A 20,941-nucleotide genomic window follows, 5' to 3' on the forward strand; every position below is an offset into this window, starting at 1 on the left:
ATGCCGCGGTCTGGCTTCCTAGAGCTCAGAGAGCACACAGAGACCATTTAAGGAAAGATGAGATAAAATTACAAAGTACTGACATATGCTTCAGTCAAACTGTGCCCTAGTGCAAGACAGTCCAGCCGTTGAACACCGCACAGCTCCTCGTCACCAACCACGACAGCCCGTCAGCGCTGTCTGTACATAACGATGCACTAAGAACTGCATCCGCAGAAAGGAAGGGAAGGTGAAGACCTTTGAGGAAATATAATTTCCTTAAAAAAAAATAAAAAAAATTGGAAACCTTTTGGAGGAAAGATAACTGTTTTTATTTCAACAGGAGATGTGCGAATGCTACGTTGTGCTGTCCTCCTTCCACTTGCTGATTCTTTCGGTGGATCGCAGAAAGAAGGCATTTGTGTACAAGGTAAAGCACAAGAATCCTTCTGTATCTCTGGTATCCCTGCTCATATTCAAGATTTCCTAAACATCTCTTTGCTCATAGCTCTAGCCCGTACGTGGCAAACAGAGTACACCCACCCTCGGTGCCCTGCCAAGGGGAAGGCTCAGGATGCAGCAAACACGTGCAGGTCCCATCAGCCAAGACAGAGACACTTCGCTGAGTTCAGCGGAGCTTTGCCGTGTTTTCCAGCACAGTAGCTCACAGTTCGCCGTTTTTCAGCTTGCTTGGAACAGGGAAGCGAGTCTGCTCCAGGGATTGAAGGAGAAGTGCCAATTTCTACTTATACGCCTAGGATCTGTTCGCTGCCCCCTTGATTTGTTTATCCACGGAGAGGGAATGCAGCTCTGTAGGAGTGAGCTTAGTGAACAAGGAAGTATCGAAAGAAGGTCGAAAGAGCTGGAGATTACAGGAGAGAGTTAGTAAAGGTATACTGGAGGAGCAGACACGGTGTACCAAAGAGAGACATATCCGGAAGAGCTGCCTTCAGCACAGCAACGTATCCCGATGGCTGTCGTGGGTATACAACCTGAGACAAAAAGAGAGCCACACTAGGAAACTCCATAGCTAGAGAAAGAAGGTCCTTGATCTGTGTAACACTGCAGTCGACAAAAAGTCCCTCCATCAGTAAAGACTGGTGGCGTAAGAGGACACAGAAAAGAAATCATCAGTTCATGAAATACAGGATCCAAAACACAAAGTAGGGCCTGAACATGAGCGTAGTCTCCTAGCGTGGTTCGGGGCAGGGGGCAGGAATTAAAGAAGGGGAGGCTGCAAAGCAGATGAAATTCCATCTAGTTTATACCAAGTACTTTTCAAGACCAGCCTTGGTCTATCGGTGGAGCTCACCCCTCTATCTCAGAGCATTTTATGAAGGAGGACAGTCATTTTACTTGCAGGGAAACATGAATAAACCCCCCCCATTTCCGATGTCTTCAGACAATGAGCTGAATGTCATCGCACACAGAGTCCCTTAAAGTCAAAGGTTCGAAGGATGGGAAGTTCTTTGGCCTGGCTTGCAGAAAAGCATTCCACTGTACATCAGAGGGACCGCGGTGGGACACAGAGAAGTTGTTGTTACCAACCAATTTCTAACACAATTCCCTACCACACCAGGGTCTCCTTCCTCTTGCTGGGATGCGTCTGAGAGAGATTGCGAGTGCAGTCAGCCACACATTTGAAATCTCTGGTAAGCCTGTTCTGCAGTTCCTGAAGGGGCCTGTGATGGTCACAAAGCAGTGATACCCACGCTCTGGCCTTCAAGGACTGGCCTACGTGGCTAGAAGATCATAGAATCATAGAATGGTTTAGGTTGGAAGGGACCTTGAAGATCACGTAGTTCCGACCCCCCTGCCATGGGCAGGGACACCTCCCACTAGAAGATGAGAGGGGTTATGCAGCCATGTGGGGGACCACTGAAGAAGGGCCATGCCTCCTCTCCAACATTCAGCCACGCTGGAGAACGTGCCAGGCCTTTCTGGACTGGGCTCTCACACGCAGCACATGCTACAGTTACACAGAGGGATGAGACATAGCGAGATGGAAGGAATTTGGAATGTTAGTTTTTACAGGTGGACACAACTGCTGCACCGTCTTAAGCCACAAATGCCTCAGGGTTAACTAGAATTCCTCACGTGCAAGGCAATATAAATGATAGGTTCCCTTTCACTCTAATTTTCTTAAACTAAACAGGAGGCAAATGCTGATGTCTGTGTGTAGAACAAGGAAGGTACCTAACTGTCCCAGTGCCCACCCAGTATCTGCCGTCAAGAACAACACGAGACAGACATGAGCTTGTTTCACCATGAGATATCAGAGCAGAGGTGGAACACGGCTCTAGGGATAGCGAATGACAGAGTGGAAGGGCAGCACACAGACTCACCCACTGGGCTCAAAGGCAGATGGCGGCCGCCCTTCCTCAGACCCAGGGCTTCTATGTTTCTTTGCACAGGGTCCATGATAGAACCCAGGCTCGTTTGCTGCCAGAATTCAGCTGACTTTGAAATGTGGGTTCGGCACCTCCAGCACCAAATCAAGATGGCAAACGCTCCTTGCCCAGTCAACCCCAACAATAGTATCTCTTTTCTGGTGAGTCATAGAATCATAGAACTGTCTAGGTTGGAAGGGACCTCTAAGACCCTCAAGTCCAACCGTCAACCTAACGCTGCCAAAACCACCACTAAACCATGTCCCTCCACACCACGTCTGCGCGTCTTTTAAACACCTCCAGGGATGGCGACTCCACCACCTCCCTGGGCAGCCGCTTCCAGTGCTTGACAGCCCTTTTGGTGCAGAAATTTTTCCTAATATCCAATCTAAACCTCCCCCGGCGTAACTTGTCACTGCAGAAGAGATGTAAAGAGAATGGGATGAAAACAGGAAACAGTGGCGGCTTTGAAAGTGGACAGGGTTTTTCAGGGATTTTTAGAATGCAGGGTGGAAGTGAAGAGTGGTGGTGCTTGAGGGCGCTGTTCTAGGCTATGGCAAGAAAACTCACTACACACAAATTTGCAACCGCTACTCTATGCTCATGAGAGATTTTAGAAAAATTACCAATCATTTTTTATTCCCGAGATGTAACTACTACACTGGTAAAAAGAAAATACATTAAATTTCCTCTTAGTTACAGTCACAAAATAAAGCCTTACTCTTCGATACACGCTGCCACACGAGCGACACACTGCAACATCCACACGGGTCACAAGATGGCAGGGTTACGCTGCCATCGCGAACGCCCGCACCACCCTGCCTTGGGGAATCCAACCAGTCCTCCAAAGCTTTTGTCCATGAGGTGGTACGCTCAGATTCCTAATGGGTAAGCGCCAACCGGAAAGCCAGCTTGTCTTTTCCCCCTCCCTAGTGTTATTTACTAACAGTTCTGCTAAGGTTTCCCCTTTTTTAAACACCCACTCTGCTGTCCTCGATGTCTCGCGTGGCACAGACTCTAGGGCAACACCGCACCTTGGTTGTGTCTTCGGTTTGGGGGGAGAAAGTACAACCCCAGACCAGCCATCCGTAGGAGCTGCTGATCGCTGCCGTTCCCCACAGTTCACATAATTGATGGCAGTTAATGGACACAAGCTAATTTTACAGTAGTTAGCCCAGGTGGTCCCGCTCTAAGGATTCAATATAGATCGTGGAAATCCATCCAGGACTCGGCATAGCCATGTACACCGTGAGCTCGCATCGAGTCCCACTCCCCTGTTAGCCGGGCAGCGCGACTTTGAAGGAAAAGGAGAATACCCCCGAATAACGGGACTTGCATGCCAAGCCCAAAGTGCTTTGAACTAAGACGAAATTCTAATTCAAATCAAACCAGTGTCTCAAACAATCTCTTCCGAGGGGCAGGAGGAAACTGGGAGCTTTCCCTTTTAATGGCTAAAGCTGTTCGGTTGTCTCAATTGCTGCTCGTGAAACCACAGTACGCCTGACTTTGTTCAAGTAGGCAGGAAAGCCACAGCAAACTAGGAACCTCATCATGTGTTTCCCAGTTTCCAAGCATATATCCTAACTACCTTTCTTTTATGACCCTATAACCCTGAAAAACATACCTGTAGCTTTATCTCATTTTATTCTGTCTCTAAAAAAAAACTCAACAAACAGGTGCCGTGTGATGAGCAATGGAAGAAACGGGAGTTGATGAGACATCTGTGGTGTAACACCATTCTGAAGTGGGAAGGAAAACCTATTCAGCATCTGGGAAGGATACAGTATTTGACCACGGTGCAAGTGGCTGGTGGCTGCATGGGGGTAACATACAACGTCTACCAGTCTGATGTGTGGGTGGCTTGAAGACTGGAACCAGTGAAAGTTTAGGCTCACGTGATACTGTTGCGTAAAGAAAAGAGGAAAAAAAAAAAAAGGGTAATTATGTCAAAGTCTCACAGTATTAAAGAGACAAAAGGAAATGCAGTTGTATTTCTGAAAGCTGCTTCTGACAATGTGTCCAAACAGTTGCCCACAACTTCCAAGGGAGCAGAGCTGGGAGGGATTAATCTACCCTTTTCCCATCACACAGCAAGACCAACGTTTTCCAAACATCTCCTTGCAGATGCGTACCTGACCTATTCTAAAAAACCCTCACCACTTTGTGATACCCGATCAGCTTTGTAAGTGGTGAATAGCCAACCTGAATAAGAAATATAAAGACCAGTATCTGTGGCTGGCACCGGAGCAACCGGGTGCTTCAGACAGTTCCAGGTTTTGGTGTACTGTCATAGTCCTTACACTCCATATTCTGCCTTCGATTGAGACAGACCCATCGAGTGGAAGTTATTGAATGTTTCTGCTGTCTCCAAGATGTCTTTTTTCCACAGGACTCCGAGGAAAGACTGCTGATCCTGTTTCCAGAAGATCTGCTTTTCCTCTCCGTGGATAAGGACAGAACGGCAATCACGTACAAGGTAACAGAGGAAATACTGGAAATGGTCAAATAAGTGAAGAAGTAAAAGGAGCTGGAGCTAGTGAGCAGCGCCGGGTGATGAAACATCTGAATAGCAAGGAGAAAAAGGAGGAGCCAAAGGAAAAGCACCTTTTTTCTTTTCTTCTTTGAAGGGAAAACTCCCTCTAACTGGAATCCAGGCAAAGGAGAAATCGGCCGTGCTGGGGAGGTTACAGTTTGAAATCACAGGTACGTAACTGAGAAAGAGAGATGAGAGCCATGAAAGACAGGCGGACCTGTCTGACCACAGGGAAACAGGTTTTTACTGTGAGGGTGACCGACCACTGGGAGAGGTTGCTCAAAGAGGTTGGGGGAGTCTCCAACCTTGGAGATAGTCAAAAGCTGTCTGGACATGACGTGGTCCTGGGCAACTGGCTCTGGGTGGCCCTGCCTGAGCAGGAGGGCTGGACCAGGTGACCTCCAGAGGTCCCTTCCAACCTCAACCATTTTGTGATTCTAATGAGAACCTGAGCAACCCCGGTGCTCCAGCTTACCTTGAGGATGGGTCACCTTATGAGGTTGCCTTCCCACAAGGGACAGTCCCTCTGACTTTCCTCACTAATAAACTGTGTGCCACGGCAAACTTTGCAGGCTTTTCCATCACCAAACCGTTCCCTGCTAATGTCTTGCAGGAAGCCTGACAGAACCAATCCTTATCACCTGTTCCACAGCAGAGGATTATGAAAAATGCCTCTTCTACCTACAGAAGGTATTTTTTCAGATAACTTTACTGCAGCACCATCTCTTTTCAAGCCTGGGATTTTCCCAGCCATAGATGCACCTAAGATGTATCATCCTCCCAATTTTTCTTCTCCTTTTCCACAAAAGACCCACCTGAGTAGGCAGTTGTCTTCAAGCCTATCTTTCTTCTGATAAACCTCATCCATTTAGCCAGTAAAACATCAGCAGGTGTTTAAAAAAAGAAAACCACTCCGTCAGCAGGGATGGAATTTGGGCCCTCTTAGGCAAAACATCTACCTGCTCTAGGTGTGAAAGCGCGATAGCCAGGCACCCAACTTGCACTGATTTCAATGGGAATCACATACTGAAACAAGGAGAACTGCTGAGGGGAGGGGGCAGGCCATCGGACTCTATTTCATGAAGCTAGAAAGACACATTATATCACACTACCTCCTAAAATACTCGCGATTGCACTACCAGCGTATGCCCTGGTTCCCTGCAGGTTATACCCGTGTAAACTGGAGTTATTTCCTTCAAAAACTCTAGTTTTCAGTCAATCATTTTTTTGTTGGCCAGAACGTACAGCACACCCTGCACAGTGGATAACCCTATACAGGCTCAGAGGAGAGAAAGGTGAATCAGGAGTGGATGTTTTAAAAGCAGAAGAGGTGTTGGGCTCTGAGCATTTATTAATCGAAATGGCTATTCTGTAGTCAAGCGTGGCTACGTTTATCTAGCGTGTAAATTCTTAGCAAAGTTTGGATATTCACATGCTGAAAATATGTTCCAGCCAGAGAAAATCCGTGATCCTCTGACTCTTCAGCCACCACCAATCATCCCGAAGAAATCCCGGCAACATCAGCAGGACATTAGCATGCAGTGACAAGAAGAAGGTATGCTGAATACGATCCCAACAGAAAGGGAAGAAGCTGCAAGAACAAGTAAGAATAGACTGGAAAATGAAAACCAAGCTGCTTTCAGACCGAGAGGTGAACAAGGGTCTGCACACAAACTCTTCTCCACTGGCAACCGTTCTGAATGGGCCACTGCAAAGAATGTTGGATCTTGTAATTCTGATCTCAGCTCTACATACGCCTCAAAGAGAAATCTTTCTCCATTTTTTTCCTATATTTATTGCCTGAGCCTTATCAGAAAAAGAACCATTGTAAAATACCGTGTAAATACTATAAATAAAACCCATTTACCTGAGCTTAAACCATGCGTAGAAAGCGGCATTTGGGTAACTGTTGGCCTGGAGAGCCATTGCCTTCCTCTGAAATGGCAGGCACAGCGCAAGTCTTGATGGTGAACAGTCCCTTTTCCATAGGTCTTCTTCCCTGCCAAAATCAAGACAAAGTATTAATCCTGGAAGTTTTCACAAATCAAAAATTGTTTCCCCAAATACTCACTGCTGTCTTCTACCATCCAAGAAGAACAACCCAAAAACTTCCAGGTTGAATCAAATCTGTTCATTTTGATGATTTGAAAATACTTCATTTGGATTTTGAACACCTTAAGATTTTTTTTCCCTGCTCTACACACAGGTAGCACTGAAAAGGAAGCATTGCTACAAACCCGACCAACCAAGCACTTAATTTCAAACAGAAGCTCTTGGTTACCTGGAGGTTAATTATCCAGGTTGCACCCGTGATATAGCTGTGAACTCACCTGAACAGCTTTGTGTGGTCCCACGGTCCCTCTTCTATCCCAGTTTTTCCTTCACGCAGCACACACTGGCCACGTGTAAATCAAGAAAACAAACAGCTGCGTACACTGAAAAAAAAAAATAATAAAGAAATTCAACAATTTCAGAAGAAAAAGAAAAAACTGTAACAAAAGTATGCCCACGATCACCACAAATTATGAGTCTCTTCCTGCTGCTTTTAAGAACTGAACATTTTTGCCAGGTCGGGCTGAAACTAGGCAGTAAGTTGAAAAGCTATTTGGAAAAACAGGCGTGTAATCACACAACTGCTTAATTTCCCTTTCCTCGGGAAAGGAGACAAACACAATTAAGGACAGGCAGTCCCGTGAAAATAGCGTTTTACCTTCCTCAGTTTCAAAACACTAATAATTTGCAGGAAACGTGAGCAGACACGGGAGCATAACAAAACTCTGCCTGCATGTATCCCTGGCTGCCTTCTGTTTGAGCAAAACCTCTCGTACGAGAAAAGCTGTTTCCATCCCACAAGCGTTTTTCTTACCCTGTTACTATTTCACTCTTTTTCTGCAGCTAAAAGATGAAGAAATCCCCAGAGCTCACTGGGGCCCCAAAACACCCGCGATCGTTATTTATGTACTTAAATGAATGAAGACATAAAAGGGTGTTAAGGGGTATTATCCTCCTAACTGCTACCCTGCATTTCCTAAAACCTCATGAGGAGGTCTTTATCGGATTCTGAACAACAAGCCACTTCTAAGCGTCCAACATTGTTTTAAACAATGCTGAAAACCGTGTCTTAGCAGTGTGAAGTTTCTTAAACATTTACACACAGAGAAAATCCTGAAAAATTAGAGATCCAGGAGAATTTTTTTTTTTTGTTAAACTTTTGGAGAAGGTGCACGAAAACAAAGATAACTCCTCTCCTCTGCTGGGTGCCACGAAATGCCCTGAAATTCGGCCATCATACCTTTTTTCTTTTCCTTTTAGAAGTCAAAATTCAAGAATACAGACCCAGATCAGACGCACGAAACGCGAAATGGTATCACAGGAAAATAATACAGGTTAATCAGAGAAAAAGCTGCTAAATTTGGTTCTAACTTCAGCGGTAGGTCCCTGGAGGATCCCAGACCTCAGAGCACTGGGAGGTTTCCCTCCTGAAGGCCAGTTTCGGCGCTCGCTGTACCCCTTCCCCTTTCCCAAGGGCGGGCAAGACAGCCTCGGGCACAGCTGAGTGACACCAACTTCTAAGAAACCACATCGCATCTTATACCAGTAACTTCTTAAAATTTGCCCGTGGTGTTCCTTTCTAAGCATTATCAAAGCCCACGTGCGCGAAGAGCCAGCTCGTAAGATGGTGAAAGATTTGGCTGATCAGGTCTGAAACAACACGGAAAGCAGAACGAAGAGGCACATACATAGGAGACTTCATCCACCTCCGTTGTATAAACAGAATTGCTCCAGAAATTTCATAATATCCCGGTTCATCGTTCGTTTTAGCGGCCAGCCCAGCCCAAACCAGGACACTGAGTGAAGCGGTACCCACTTTTTAGAGTCCCCACTCCCAGTCCCGGCTCTCTGTAAGGACCGATCCCCGTCCTCACCTGTGGATGGATTCAAGCACGCCAAGTCAGGGACGGCATCAGAATTGCCGGTGAGGCCAAACATGCCCCACAGTGATGTGACAAAAATACGTATTTAGGAAAGACTCCCACTAAACGGCAACAGGCCTTTACTCAACAACCTTTTTTTAGAATTAGATTCCTTACTTCATAGGACAACTCAAAGAGAAGTTTAAGAGGTGACAAGTGATAGGATGAGAGGAAATGGGTTCAAGTTGTGCCAGGCGAGGTTTAGATAGGGTATTAAGAAAAAAATTTCCACAGAAAAGGTTATCAAAGATTGGAAGAGGCTGCCCAGGGAGGGGGTGGATTCGCCATCCCTGGAGGGGTTTAAAAAAAGGGGGGACGTGGTACCTGGGGACATGGTTTAGAAGTGGTTTTGTCAGGTTAGATTAATGGTTGGACCTGATGATCTTAAAGGTCCCTTCCAACCTCAGCGATTCTATGATTCTAAGATAAATGCTGGCCAACTCCTAATAAAACAAGGACTAAGTGCTACCAAGTGTCCCACAAAAAATAGCATTTTTTTTTTTCTGCAAGCATGTAATACACCTTTTAAGCTTCACCTGCACATAGTGTAAAGCTTGCTGTGTCCTCAGTTAAGCTGTAATTTGATGTCGTCATTTTGAAGCCTGCATATTTACCCGTCTGTTAGCACTGTCAAGGAACGTCTTGGTTTTTTAGATATCACCGTATACCATATTTTAACTATTTACTCATGCCAATAACGTTAATGAAAAATTGTATTTCTAAATGTGCTTGATCACTTAGCCTCTAGAAACTTTGGAATATTTTTCAGGGATATTTTATCTTCTCTTTTGAAAAGAGATTCAAGAAAAAAAAAAAAAAGTTACAGACATTCCATTGGATGTAAATGATTTGAGGGAGAAGACTTTTTTAGCCTACAGTCTATATACAGAGATCAACCTGAAGTTCAAATCAGAACTCAAAAGACTCCATGTACTCTGGGATTTGAGCTGAAAATTCAGCCATGATCTGATTCAAATATTGCAGCAAATGCACACCGATAAAATAATGCTGCTGTTCGTTCTGAATGGAAACTTAAATACTGTGTTTTCTTACACGCTCACTCTTCTGAGCCAATAGCTTTCATTTCCTTTGATGCAAAGAACTGCTCTTCTACTGAAATTCTCCAGGGCTTAAATGATTCACGCTTTGGGTTTTTCCCTCTGAAGTGGAGCTTTAAGAAGTCAGGAAATTGGTTGCTTTTCCCATCAATAAGCAGGCGTGAAGTCAGGTGGTTAGGTAAGCAGGAAGTGGAACCGCTATTCAAGGTAGGCATACAGAAACCCAAAGGCCACCGTGCAAATTTCCAATGAATAATACGGCTCTCTTCATCATGTTTCAATATTAACTGGCAGTAGCGTTGGCTATTCGACACCCACAGCCCAGAAAGTCTTCTATGCTCCACCAAGATTTGTCGCATGTTGCCAGAGGCGCGAGCCTTCCATGAGACACTCAGATCTTTCATTCCTTAAACAGTAAGCTCTGTTGAATTATTTCTTTTTTTTTTTTTTTTCTTTGCCCAAAACGTTGCTGCTTCTCTGCCATTATCAGGAATGGAAAAAAATTGTCAGCCACAGTTTCCTGCTCTTCTGGTAGCGCGTCGCCGAAAAGATGGTTTAGGCAGGAAACATTAAGCCTCCTGCTTAAAAAGGGAAAAAAGTGCAAGTGCACCGATCTAAAATTTAATGACAGATGAACTTGATTGCAGGTACATTGCTGAAATCGTGAGAGAGGGGAAGTGAATTGGGAAAGCAAAACTAAGAACACTGGGACAACCTAAAGAATGAAACCCTTCCTTTCCAATTTGCTTAATTATGTCACATAGGCACTTTGTTCAATTTTCAAGTTTATTTTACCTTTACAAAAGGTCACAATCAGAAATCTTGTTAAAAACATTAAAAAACCAAGAAGGGTTAATACAGAGCCAAGACTAAACATGGCCAACATAGAAGGAGCAGCAAGAAGTGTCTTTACTAGTCAGTGTTCAAACTTCCAAGTATATTAAATCCCACAGGGAACCTGCTTACAAGACAGAGACAGTCTTACACTTCAAAAAAGTTATCCTGTTTAATCCAGTCCAATGCTTTCACCTCTCCTTGGCTGAACCTCCAGTTCACCTCTGTTAAGAATCTGCACATTTCCCAAAGCAACGGAGGAAAATTCACTCTTTTTTAAGTGAATTTCACATAGGGATACCTATGGAAAAAATTATCAGTAACACAAGAATTAACAGTAAGAGGATCAAAGAAGGCAAAAATACACTGAAAGTACTAATTATGTCTCCCAGCGTTCTTCTAGGGTTAAGAAGTATCACTGCTCCCATTCTGCAGGAGGGGGAAGCTCAGGTATCGGGATGTCAGTTGCGGGAAACGCAGTAACAGAGAAGCTGGAAGATTAAAATAGGACTCTGGAGGAAAAGATTATAGTGAATAAGGATAACCTTTACACTTCATTTTCCCTTACAATTACTTCACCCCGTTACAAGATCCCATAATGGACAAAAATAAAAAAAAAAGGTAAAAAGCAAAAAAGACAGGATACCTCCTCTTGATATAATCACTGAAGAAATGTTCAGCAACAAAACCATGTTCATGAATCATAAAATTGATCCTTCAGCTTTATTCAAGCTTGCCAAGACCTCCTCCAGAGAAGGATTTGAGAAAGACCAACTGGAAAGAGCTTAGAGAGAGGTCTAAAAACCACAGCCTGTGAAGCAGGATAAGAGCTTAGAGAAACCAAGGATCGATCCATCGTAACGGATAATATAAATTTTAACTAACAAATTCTCTCTCCTTCTCTGACTTGAAATCAGTCACTGGACCTTATTGCCTAGAGAGGTCACGGAGTCACCTCAATCAAAGTCTAACAGGTAGACCGTTATCCAGTCTCACCGAGCCTGCCTCGGAGCCCAGAGCCTACGTGACTCGCTTACCAAGGTAATACCCTGTCCCACTTCCCGGGATTCTCTGCTCAAGTGCTTTTGCAACACACATCTGTGGAGGCAATAACTCCTGCTCTGCAGCTACTGTAATTTCACAGAGCCCTGCTTAAAACCACATGTCATTCAGACTTGGAATAATCCCCTCTGAGTATTTAGTAAGGTGATTAACAGAAATTTCATTATTCTGTTAGGATTTAGTTTAGAAGCCCTGTACAGTTTATGTTATCTCTAAGAAATCATGAGGAAGCTGATATAATGGCTGTACTGTCAGATATTTATAACCTTTCACGTGAAGGCTGTCAAAACTCATTTTTACCCAGAAGTGATTCGGTCATAAAAGAGTCTCCCGCAAGCAGCTTCACCAGGAGGCCGAACCAGAAGGCGTCCAGGGCTTTGAAATCTATTATTGCAGTCACATAACACAAAAATAATTATATAAAAAAAGACACGCGAGTTTTAACTAGTTGAAGCCACAGACCAGATTCTTATTTCAAATCAGTGTCAATTCACAAGAAGCAACCAACTCTCGCTGGAAGCCTGCCCGTTTAAATTCAGGCAAAACAATTACTTCTAGTCCTGCTAGAGCTCTGAAACTGGAGAAGCACTAAACTAACATTAAAAAAAAAATTCTCCATGGTACAGTTTTCAGTAAGGGGAACATCTCTCAGCTGATGATCAAGTCACTGGAGCTACGCTGGGATGCGCCAGCAGATGCTTTGGTTCTTTGGGGAAAAAAAGCATCAAGAACAAATGTTGGGCTTTTCTCCATCTTCCACCGTCTTCTCCTACTCTATAAACCAGGTGAGAAGAGGCATTAAACTGAATGTCGTCCTCTAGACAGTGTGGTTCTCAGCTGAGCCTTTCAGAAGTCTCCCTTTTGTAATGTAGTATTCCAGGGACCCAGGATTGCTGAGTTATAGAAGAGGAGGATAAATGTCACTCCCTTTTTCCCTTAGTTCGCCTGGAGGGGATCAGAGAACTCGCACAGGAAAATCTCTGCAAGCACACACGCTGTGGCCACGGCAGTCTCACACTGGCACCTCTGCGCGCCGAGACGGGCCTAACCGCCACCATCTGTCGGGATCAGGATCGGAGAGGAGAGTATTTCATGGATTAACGAAATGACCTTTTGCTGGATAACGAAGAGGGCAATTTGACAGGAGTGCAAAACGCTGTCTGCTGAGAGAGGAGGAGTAGATATGGCTGCCAGGCTCAATGCCTTATTCCCTTAAGGTGAGCATCAGGACACATCTTGGAAATGCGGAGAAACTGTGAAAGTGCCCTATAGGTACTACTGTATTTCCTGGAGCACTGCAGGGACCGGTGGTGGGACGCCAACCTTCTACCCACGTCTCCATCTGTGGGAATGCCACAGAGACATGAGCAGAAGACGCAAAGGGAAATAATAAGAAGGGTCCCTGGTCCCAAACAAAGTTGAAAAGAGCATCAGTGAAAACGAAAAACCCAGCAATCCAGGAAACTTGCAATAATGCAAGGCAGCTGAACTGAGCGTCCGTCTGACTTAGCAGTTTTTCTGTTTCTAAATCTAGGTTTGTTGAGAAGAAACAAAGCGAAACGCCCTCTGAACCCATTCCTTATTGCCATGTATACAACGACGCTTTAGGCGCTCGGCTCATCCCTTTTTTTTTTTTTTTTTTTCCCCCCAAAAAGCTGAGCTCAGCTCCACGTTCTCACAGCATATTGCAATTTATCTGTTCCCGTTGTAAACTCTGCGAGTGGAAATAGCAAGGCTTTTCTTCTGGGGTTTTGTCTCCATGTTCTTCTTCTGGAAACTGACAGCTGTAAGTCTCTTCTCTCTGGTGCGCCAGTTGTGGAGCCACCGGCAGCCTAGGGAAGTTATGTTCCAGATCTGCAGTGAGAATAAGCAAAAGCACTGCACATACAAGAGGTCTTCACACACGTCAGTCAGCCGCCCGCGACCTTTGCCAATACACCCTCTACTCCAAGGAAAGGGCAAAGATACGAGTGATGCACTGCATCTTCACGAAACTAAGTAACCCGCCCAAAATCACAGAGTAAATCTGTATTTACTCTATTTATTCAACTTAATGTTTTCCGTTCTGACTCTGGATCCACAGAGACATCGTTCTCCACCGCAAAGCTACACAGAAGCCCACAAAGGTGCACTCACCATCAACTGTGTGGTATTTTTCCTTCTTCAGTGACCATATGCAGAGATGCAAGAAGAAGGTCAGCAGGATGAGAACAAATACAGCCACTGCAGTAAGGATGGCCAGGATGGTGGTGTATAGAGAGTCATTTGTAATAGGAGCTGCAGATAAATATATTTAATAAAGATTCAGAAATTACATGCCAAGACTACTGCCAAAAGAAAATTTAGAGATTAATTTCCTCTTTCTGCAGAAAACAATCTTCCACGGAAAAAACCAAAGCAGCGTGGGTATTAACAATAAAACTGAGATGCTCCAAGTCAAGGGTGCAATAGGTCACCGTCTGTGGTAAGCAGCATTCATGCAAAAACCCACACACCTGATTTCCTCATTGTTTAATGTCTCTGTCTCGCACCTATCGCTCGTTCTATCTACTCTGTTTTGGTTTTTGCTTTTGGAGGGTTTCAGCTTCAACATTTCCCTGAATAGCATTACAGCCAGCCAAATTTTCACACTTGTGTCTGCCTCATGGAAGTTAACTGCAGCACCTTTTTGCCATTTGTCTCAGTAGAACTAACAATTTCTCTGAGCGAAGGGCCCGGGCTCGAAAGGCACCCATTCACTGGAGGGACAAGCGTGGGGGAAAAGGCCGGAGCAGCGCAGCTTGCTGTCCTCAAGATACTCAGTACCTGCAAAGCCCGTACCCGCTTATTCCCACCTAATCTGATCCATGATAAGACATGAAATTTCAATTCTGGATGTTGTAGGCTCAACCGATACAGGTAAAGGAACTGGATAACTAACACAGCCATTGTCTTCCTAAGGAAATCTAAGCAAAACAGCAAGAGCAGTTCAACGGAAAATTCTAACAATTTGCCAAGTAAGCGTGCTCTATTTAAGGACAATTGTTGGGATTTTCTCTATTTATTACTGACAGTGCTTTAATGGTGGAATCTTTGCCCGAGTCAACAACTCTACTTATATTAATATTGCAAGAAACACAACAGTAATTTTCAAAGCAAGTTTTCATGATAGCAAACTCTGGATGATAACTACGCAGCAAGTCACCAACTGAAGAAGTGTAGAGAAAAGTTATAGGCTCAAAGAAACAAATCATTATGAGAAGGTACCTTGCTCCAAATCTTTAGAAGGGAAACCACATACTGCATTATGTGTACTGTTGCCTTGCTTGATTGTTAGAAACCCAGAACTTTCACAACTAAAAGAAGAATAAGAGTCACATTTAGAATGTCCCTGCTTTTCCCTTCATTCCTCTCCACCCCTTCTCTTGGCTCCCTTTATTCCCTCCCTCCACTCATTCCACAACTTCTTTCCTTTTTTCCCTTTTTATAGCAGTGCAGGTAAAGTTATGGCTGTTCCCCAACAAATTAACACTACATCACAATTGTTGATGTGTGTATTTTTTTTAACCTCTTTGTTCCAAGTGATGTCCATGTTTGGCATAATTTTGCAACTTGGAAGCAAGTTCAATCCACAACAGTTTGTTTTAAGTTCTGCTTTGAGACTGACTATTTATAAAGGCAAAAGAGAGTGAAATATCATATTGATTAACTTAAAAAATTGATCATTTAATCTCATTGGTGATCTCATCTTTGATTCAATTTTACTTTCTAATTTAAGCATTAATCATTTCAGAATTTTATCATGCATATTTCCAAAGAAGGAAAGTATCAATAAATACATACTCAGTCCAGTTACGGCACCAGCCATTCTTAACATTAGAATAGGTTCCTGTCTCACATGGTTTACATTTGAATGTGAAGTCTAAAATGCCTACAAGAAAAGAGAACATGAATTACTAGTGGTCAGTGCCTTTACTGCAAGATGGGGATAACAGGATAGAGTACAACGCACTCGGAGAAGCACATAAGCAGTTGTTACCCTGTTTGCGTTTCGGGAAACGGGTGGGCAGACCCCTTACAGAAAAGGTACAGAACAGTCTGATCTGACAGCAGAGGGTGTAAAGTTAAGAAGTAACACAGAGTAAAACAGTTTTCTACTGACAGTTCTAGCAGCTTGGAAGAAAAATAATACTGAAAGTTTGAGCGTGGAAGCGAAAGTCTCAAATTTAGAAAGGGAAGACTTAGAAAACAGGGAAGCAAGGGTTTTAGTCACGGACATTTCTGCCTGCATCACCAGCCTTCCCAAAAGCAGGTTATAACAAGTGAAGGAAACTGCTGCTCAGCTCGCCGTTTATATTGAACTCTGCTTTTTAGAGTCACTAGTGTGTCTGTAGTTACCAAGCTTAACCAGCTCCTCGCCTTCTCCGCATTCAGGCAGTTTTTTGCAGTAGAGACAGGCGCTATCAATACAGCTGTATCCCTGACGACATTTGCAGTCATGGTCCTCAATATCTTGACATGTGCTGTTGTCTCCTGTCATGAAGAAAAATAAAAAAAAAGTTAAGACTTGGCTTTGTCACAGAGGCCAGAAATGAACTGAACCACTGGTCTTACTGGCTGGCACAGGTGAAACAGTTCCGTACTGTGCTGTGGTGGAAAAAACAGATACCAGAACGATGTCACTCCCATGCGTACTGGATAAAGTCTAAAATACTCAAGTTCAGCACCACTCAGATTTTTACTCAATGGTTATCTGAGCACTGCATGACTTACTACTGTTAACCCTTCTCTCTTACCTGGAAAACCAGTGCAGGTCATGGTAGACAGAAGTAAGGCAGCAGATTGGCTTTACGACATTGTGCAGGTTTAGATGCTGTGGGGTGAGGAGGGCACCGCCAGTGCCCCAGAGAAGCCCTACACATTAACCAACCATCCAGTCAACTCTCAGGACACTGCCGGAGCTCTTCCCAGTTAGGCTGAGCCATGTTAGAGGAGGGATGCCCAAAAGATCTTTGGCCAGTGACGCTAGAGCTCCTTTTCCATGCCTTTCCTAACAACAGCAGCTGCTTCCTACGCTCTGGGGGCAGAAGTGAGTCTAAACCCAAGCCATAAAGCCAGCACCCTTCCTACCCTCTGTCCTTCTGTTTCTAGAGGAGTTCTGTCCTGAACTCTGCTTGCACTCAATAAATATCATCTCTGATTCTGAGAGGCTCCTGGGTTCAGGAAAGCAAAGGATGTATGATATATACCGATCCCATCAGTAAACAGTATCAAGCCATCCTTCCGGCAGTGGCAGACCAGTTAGAGGAAAAGTGCTGTTCAACCAGGAAGCTGTATAACCTTAAAGGAAAAAAAAAAGACATCAAGGGACATGCTGACCAGTTCAACAGTGTGCTTAAAAACCCACAGTGAGTAGCACAGATCACACGAAGATTATTTCCTGAGGTTGGTGATGGAACGTATAAAGCCACCAGGGAACTGCCCACATCTTCCTCTGCCCACTGGCCTGCTCTCACCGGCCTTCACAACTTAGCGACGTCTGGCAGCAAAAAGGAAACAGCTTGGGGGTGCTTTTTCTGTGGGTGCTTTATCTCTGTGGGAAAGGATATACCCTGGGGTCTCCACACTCCTGAGGACTCTACAGCTCTTCACCTAGTTATTACTCATTCCCACAAGTCCCGTGCGTCCGCTCACTCCTTCCACAGGGAACTCAAATGTCCCCGGTGTTGGCTGAGGCAGATATGTTCAAGCTACTAACAAGTGGAGGCTGACTCCTACCTAAGCACCGATGAACGATGTAACTTCTCAGCTAGTCCTGTGGCTAACCTGCAGGACAGCAGCACTACCATACTAGCTAGCCAAGGCTTCCAGCGACCCTCTTTGGGGACAAACAGAAAAGGAAGGCGCAGTCCTCGCTGTAGGTCATACAAACAGCTGCATGTTCCCTGCTGTTCAGCTCTGGCTACTGTCACAGACAGCCCTAAATTAGGAAGAACAGCGTGATCGTTCCATGGAAGAGGCCATGGAACGGACCATGGAAGAGGCCAGTAGAATCCCCTGTTATGTCCTTCGGCCTAACAGGCACAGAAGTGTCACCCAGTACGTCCTGCAGCTATAGCCTGTTCCATCTCTAGTGCCTTAATTTGACTTAAAGTTACAGGCAAGTTAGAATCCATTACCACCTCGCCACCATGCTAACACCAGGCAAGGACCCAGGTTAGGACAGGCTGTCGAAAGTAATGACCACCTTAGACCTTGTCCATGCGTGTAGCTCTGGGACAAGCACAGGCCAGTGGAATGGAGGGACTGAAGTGGGATGTTTCTTTCTCTTCAGGACCGCAAATTGCAAAGCCTTACAGAGAGCATCACCCCCTGTATTCCCTCTGAAGTCTGAATTTCACAGAGAAACTTTGAAACCATGTTAGAACGGAGCAAAGGCTCAGAATCGGCGTGAAGTGAACACCTTCTCTCCTTGTGAGCAAGAGCAACCCACAGAAACTCAGCTTTCCCTTCCCCACTGCAGAATAACAAGTATAAGCATGTAACAAACCCGAAACACGAGTCCACTCTGAAGCTTACAGCTGAGGCACATTATGAATTTCAGAGGCAGGAGGGAAGCCCTTGCCGGTCTGTTTTGCATATACAGTTACTCAAGATACATTTACACACACGTGCGCGCCTGTTCCCCACGCCTGATCACCCTGCTTGACATAAAACAACATTGACAAATGGAAAGCAGACAGACGCATCATTCCTTTACCTGTGCTTGAGCTGCATTTGGGGCAGCATTTCTTTTCGTCTTTACTGATTATTCTCAGCTCACCGTCCCGGCAGGGTGTTGCCAGGGTTTGCTGTGTCCACTGCCACAGGCACACCATCAGCAGCAAGCAAGCTCGAATCTTGAGGTGACCGACTTCACCCGTCCGTCCAGTCATGTCCGGAGCTATACAACCAAAAGCACACTAGGGTGGGCTTCTATCAGGACTTCCCTCTTTCTCCTGACACGGTGGGAAGGGCACTGTGCTTTTTGTGGCTGCACTCTTCCTGTTTCTTTAGGGGCGGGGAAAAGATTTTATTTTACATCATCAAATTCTTAAAAAAGCAGAGCTATGCAACCATGCACCAGTGAGTCCATTAAGAGAGCAGCAGGTTCGCAGCAAGAGGTAGCGTCACGTAATTTGATTTTCAAAGGATTTTGCAAATTGATATACAATTGAAAACTAATACAAATTAAATTAGCGTGTGAACTTTAGCGCTCTCAGACTATTTCATTCTGACTTAAGAGTTCCTAATGAATTCAGAAACCTTCAAGGATTTGACTACCAGATTGCAATGTATATTAAATCCATCCATCCACCCAGATTTTCTGATTCTGTTAACTGTTTTCAACCTCTTTAACTCTGGATCAGAACTCTTGAATTATTTTCCAGAGCTGACGTAACTCCACATGGATACCATGAAACCGAGAGAAAGAATACTGTCTTCCCCACGGGCTGCAAGATCAGCCCTGGTACCAAAACTGGAAACGGCTGCAATGGGCTCTTTAGAGGCACGTACAGCTCCCCTGACCCCCAGGCCCCTGGGATTTAGGTAACAGAAGACAGCTGCTCAGTAAAATTGCACGTAGGCACAGACACGTTGCCTGTAATCGTCACCCGCTGCTGGGTTTCAATTCCAAAGTGCCTTGCCTTACACAAAGGCACACGCAAACTTCCATCTCCGCTGTACGTGCAGACAGTTTGCCTCCTTCCCCCCTTCCCCTTCTGCTTCCACTGCACCCGGGGTTTGCTGCGACCCCTGTAGCCTGTGGTTGCTTTCATGCGTGCACAGTGAGGACAGCATTTAAAACCCAACCTCATGCTCAACTGAACAAATGGATTCTCACGCAGAAGCAGCTTTTAACGGATTCTTTTCCACACCGCATGTGGTGACAAATAGGTCAAGGCAAGGGAAAGTCAGACCTGTGAAGAGAGATGAAAATGCCATGCCTACAGCATTTGACACTTGCCCTGTTAATTCCTTAGCTTAATACACAGCCAACGAAGTCTGAATTAACTTCCCACACAGCCACCGCCACTCTTCCTTCAGTGTATTCTGCGCTTTCCTCCTGAAGATTCATCTACGGATCTCAAAGAGTAGGTTAGTCAACACGCTCTTCACTTAGCCTTTGGTCTATTCAAGAATCCGCCCACGTTCCTATCATGGGTTGGAAACAATCAGATAGGTTTGGTACGCAACAGACCCTTCCAGTTTTAAAAAAGTATGCTGCAAAGCTGCTGGTACCCTTAAATGTGCTAGGAGAAACCTTTCTATCAAAAGATGACATCCAAACTAGCTGCAAGCAGGCAAAAGACACAGGTCTCTGCCGTCAGTTTTTCCCACATAATGCCCCTAGGAGGCCAAATGTTATGTTTCGGAAACTAAAAGCCTCCTACTTTGTACTTCAGCCACACAGGAGATCCCCTCCTCTTCCCACACAGCGCTGCTCCTCACGCCCGTCACAGCCCATACCGCTCATGCCACAGTGGAAACGCAGACACGCTGCCTGCTGCTGCCCAACCGGCAGCTCTTGGGTTCAGTCCCCAAAGTCAGGATTCCTTTCGCCAGCTCCTCCAAACAGCGTAACCACAATGCTCGGGCAGCACCGGGGAGGTTTACAGGTCCCGGTCAGGGTGCTGCCCTGGACAGAAAACACGGCACTCAGCAGCACGCAGAACTTTGTCTCACCCTCTTCAGAACTCTGCGCAGTCTTATGCAGAGAAGACGAGTTGTTAGGCACTTGGGCACTGCAGCAACACACTCTGCGGACCAACCAGTTATGACCATTTCTGAAGTGCACACAAGCCCTGACCGACTCCGAGGACGTTTCTATTATCCCAGGCTCTTTTAAGAATAGGCCAATAATAAGGAGAACTTGTTTCGAAACCCTTCCGTGGAGATTCGCCCCAGGGCAGGCTGACTGCAATACCATTTGAAAATACCCCTCCTCACATAATAGGACAAGGAATAGCCGGAGCACACTAAGCCCCTCCACCTTACTGCGGCTGCAGCCGAAATTCCTGCGGGCAGAGCAGCCCACATCTGCCCCGACACCGAGTGCTGCTACTGCTTTGGTAAACGGTGTGCCGGTCA

The 20,941-nt window shown here is 45.2% G+C and overlaps 1 protein-coding gene across 1 annotated transcript; it reads right to left on the minus strand.

Moving 5' to 3' along the window:
• Window positions 1–13,505: 13,505 nt before the first annotated feature.
• Window positions 13,506–18,744, minus strand: TNFRSF18 (tumor necrosis factor receptor superfamily, member 18). Its single transcript, XM_009889663.1, has 6 exons — window positions 18,570–18,744; window positions 16,208–16,342; window positions 15,653–15,740; window positions 15,077–15,165; window positions 13,967–14,107; window positions 13,506–13,684 (listed from the first exon to the last, which is right to left on the minus strand). The coding sequence occupies exons 1-6, from the start codon at window positions 18,742–18,744 to the stop codon at window positions 13,506–13,508; spliced, it is 807 nt and encodes a 268-aa protein (XP_009887965.1).
• Window positions 18,745–20,941: the final 2,197 nt, after the last annotated feature.

This window comes from Charadrius vociferus, unplaced genomic scaffold (genome assembly GCF_000708025.1).
Source record: "Charadrius vociferus isolate BGI_N301 unplaced genomic scaffold, ASM70802v2 scaffold477, whole genome shotgun sequence".
NCBI classification, from domain to species: domain Eukaryota; kingdom Metazoa; phylum Chordata; class Aves; order Charadriiformes; family Charadriidae; genus Charadrius; species Charadrius vociferus.

Excerpts from the sequence above, each read along its gene's own strand:
- TNFRSF18 (XM_009889663.1), bottom strand. The coding sequence starts at position 18,744 with ATGACTGGACGGACGGGTGAAGTCGGTCACCTCAAGATTCGAGCTTGC. Across the intron at positions 14,108-15,076 it reads TTCTAAAGATTTGGAGCAAG|CTCCTATTACAAATGACTCT; the intron begins GTACCTTCTCAT and ends ATTTATCTGCAG. Across the intron at positions 13,685-13,966 it reads AAAATACCACACAGTTGATG|ATCTGGAACATAACTTCCCT; the intron begins GTGAGTGCACCT and ends TTCTCACTGCAG.